At 61.5% G+C, this 1,344-nt stretch overlaps 1 protein-coding gene across 1 annotated transcript in view; it reads left to right on the top strand.

The window, feature by feature from the left end:
- Positions 1–1,067: 1,067 nt before the first annotated feature.
- ACTL6B (actin like 6B) overlaps positions 1,068–1,344 on the top strand; it is a gene marked incomplete at its 5' end in the record, with an annotated part of 6,256 nt that continues 5,979 nt past the window's right edge. The window contains one exon of the mRNA XM_025211067.1: positions 1,068–1,095. Coding sequence (XP_025066852.1) covers positions 1,068–1,095 — 28 coding nt within the window. The remainder of the gene's footprint in view (positions 1,096–1,344) is intronic.

Raw genomic sequence — 1,344 nt, 5'->3', positions numbered from 1 at the left:
CTCCCGTTGCTATGGCAAGCCCACCCCCATTTCCATGGAAACCCCTCCCCAGAAGCCCAGCACCCCCCCGCACCTCAGGGGTTGAGGGGGGCCTGGGGTGACACTGGCTCCGCTCGGCGCGAGGCGACCGCAGCGCGCGCGGCGGAAGCGGAAACGGGGCCGCGCCGGAAGCGCGTGGAGGTGGTGGCAGGGGGCGGGGGACGCTCTAACCACGCGCCTCTCCGGGCCGCGGCCCTAGCTGGATTGGAGGACTCGCTGGGGACTCTCTAGCCCCAGCCTCTGGTTCGGAGGACTGACTAGGCCCCAGCCCTCTCTAACGTAGAGGACTCGCTAGGGGCCGGTCTAGGAGGCGGGACTCTATGGCTCAGAAGATTGTCTACCTCCCGCCTCTATGGTGCAGAGGACTCACTCAGGTCCAGCCTCGCTCGAGGGCGCCCAGCCCAGGACAAATCAACTGAGGGTGGGGGGAGGACTCGGAGAGACCAAGTCACTGGATCTGGGGGGAGGAGGTGGGTGATACCAAGTCTCGGTGTAGGGGGAGTGGAAGAGACCAATTCCCTATAGCGGGAGAAGGGGTGGGTGATACCAATTCTGACTGCGGTGGGAGGAGATGGGAGAGACCAATACAGTAGCTATAGAGGGAACAGGTAGGGGGTGGGTGATACCAACTCTCTCAATGGTGGGGGAGGTGGGAGTGGGAGAGACCACTTCACAGGGTGTAGGGGTGGGTGATATCAACTCTCTTGGTGCTGAGGGGCGGAGTGGGAGGGAACAACTCACTGGCCATGGGGGGATAGGTGATGCCAAGTGTTTTAATACTGGGGTAGAATGAGAAAGACCAAACCCAAGATAAGGGGGGGAGGGTGATACCAACTCTCTGTTCGGGGAGGGGGGGAGAACGGGAGAGGCCAACACATTCCTAGCGGGGGTGGTGGTGGGAGGGGACTAGGATGGGCCAGACTAACTAGGTGGGGGAACGTGGGAGAAACCAACTGCTTTCATGAGAGGGGAAGCAGGGCGATACCAAATCACGCCCCACCACACCCAGCCTGAGAAAGAAATAACCCTCCCAGCACAGCTGTGGTGCAGTCCAGGGTAAGGCACCCCTTCACCTCACCACCCCTAGCCCCGCCTCCTCCGTGCTGTGATTTGCATAATTAGCCGCGCCTCCATCCCATACCCTAGCCCTGCCCCTTTCCAGCCTCCATCCCATGCACGTGCTCCCGGGAGCTGGGGGAGAACCCAGTCGTCCGCCCCAGCTCAAAAAAAATCTCCCGCCTGCCCCTTTAAGAAGCAGCTCAATTGTCACTCATTGTCTGCCCAGGCAGCCAATCGGGAGGTGGG

Source organism: Alligator sinensis, unplaced genomic scaffold (assembly GCF_000455745.1).
Source record: "Alligator sinensis unplaced genomic scaffold, ASM45574v1 scaffold553_1, whole genome shotgun sequence".
Lineage (NCBI taxonomy): Eukaryota > Metazoa > Chordata > Crocodylia > Alligatoridae > Alligator > Alligator sinensis.
The sequence above is the reverse complement of the archived record's forward strand: the minus strand, read 5'-3'. Positions and strand labels throughout refer to the sequence as shown.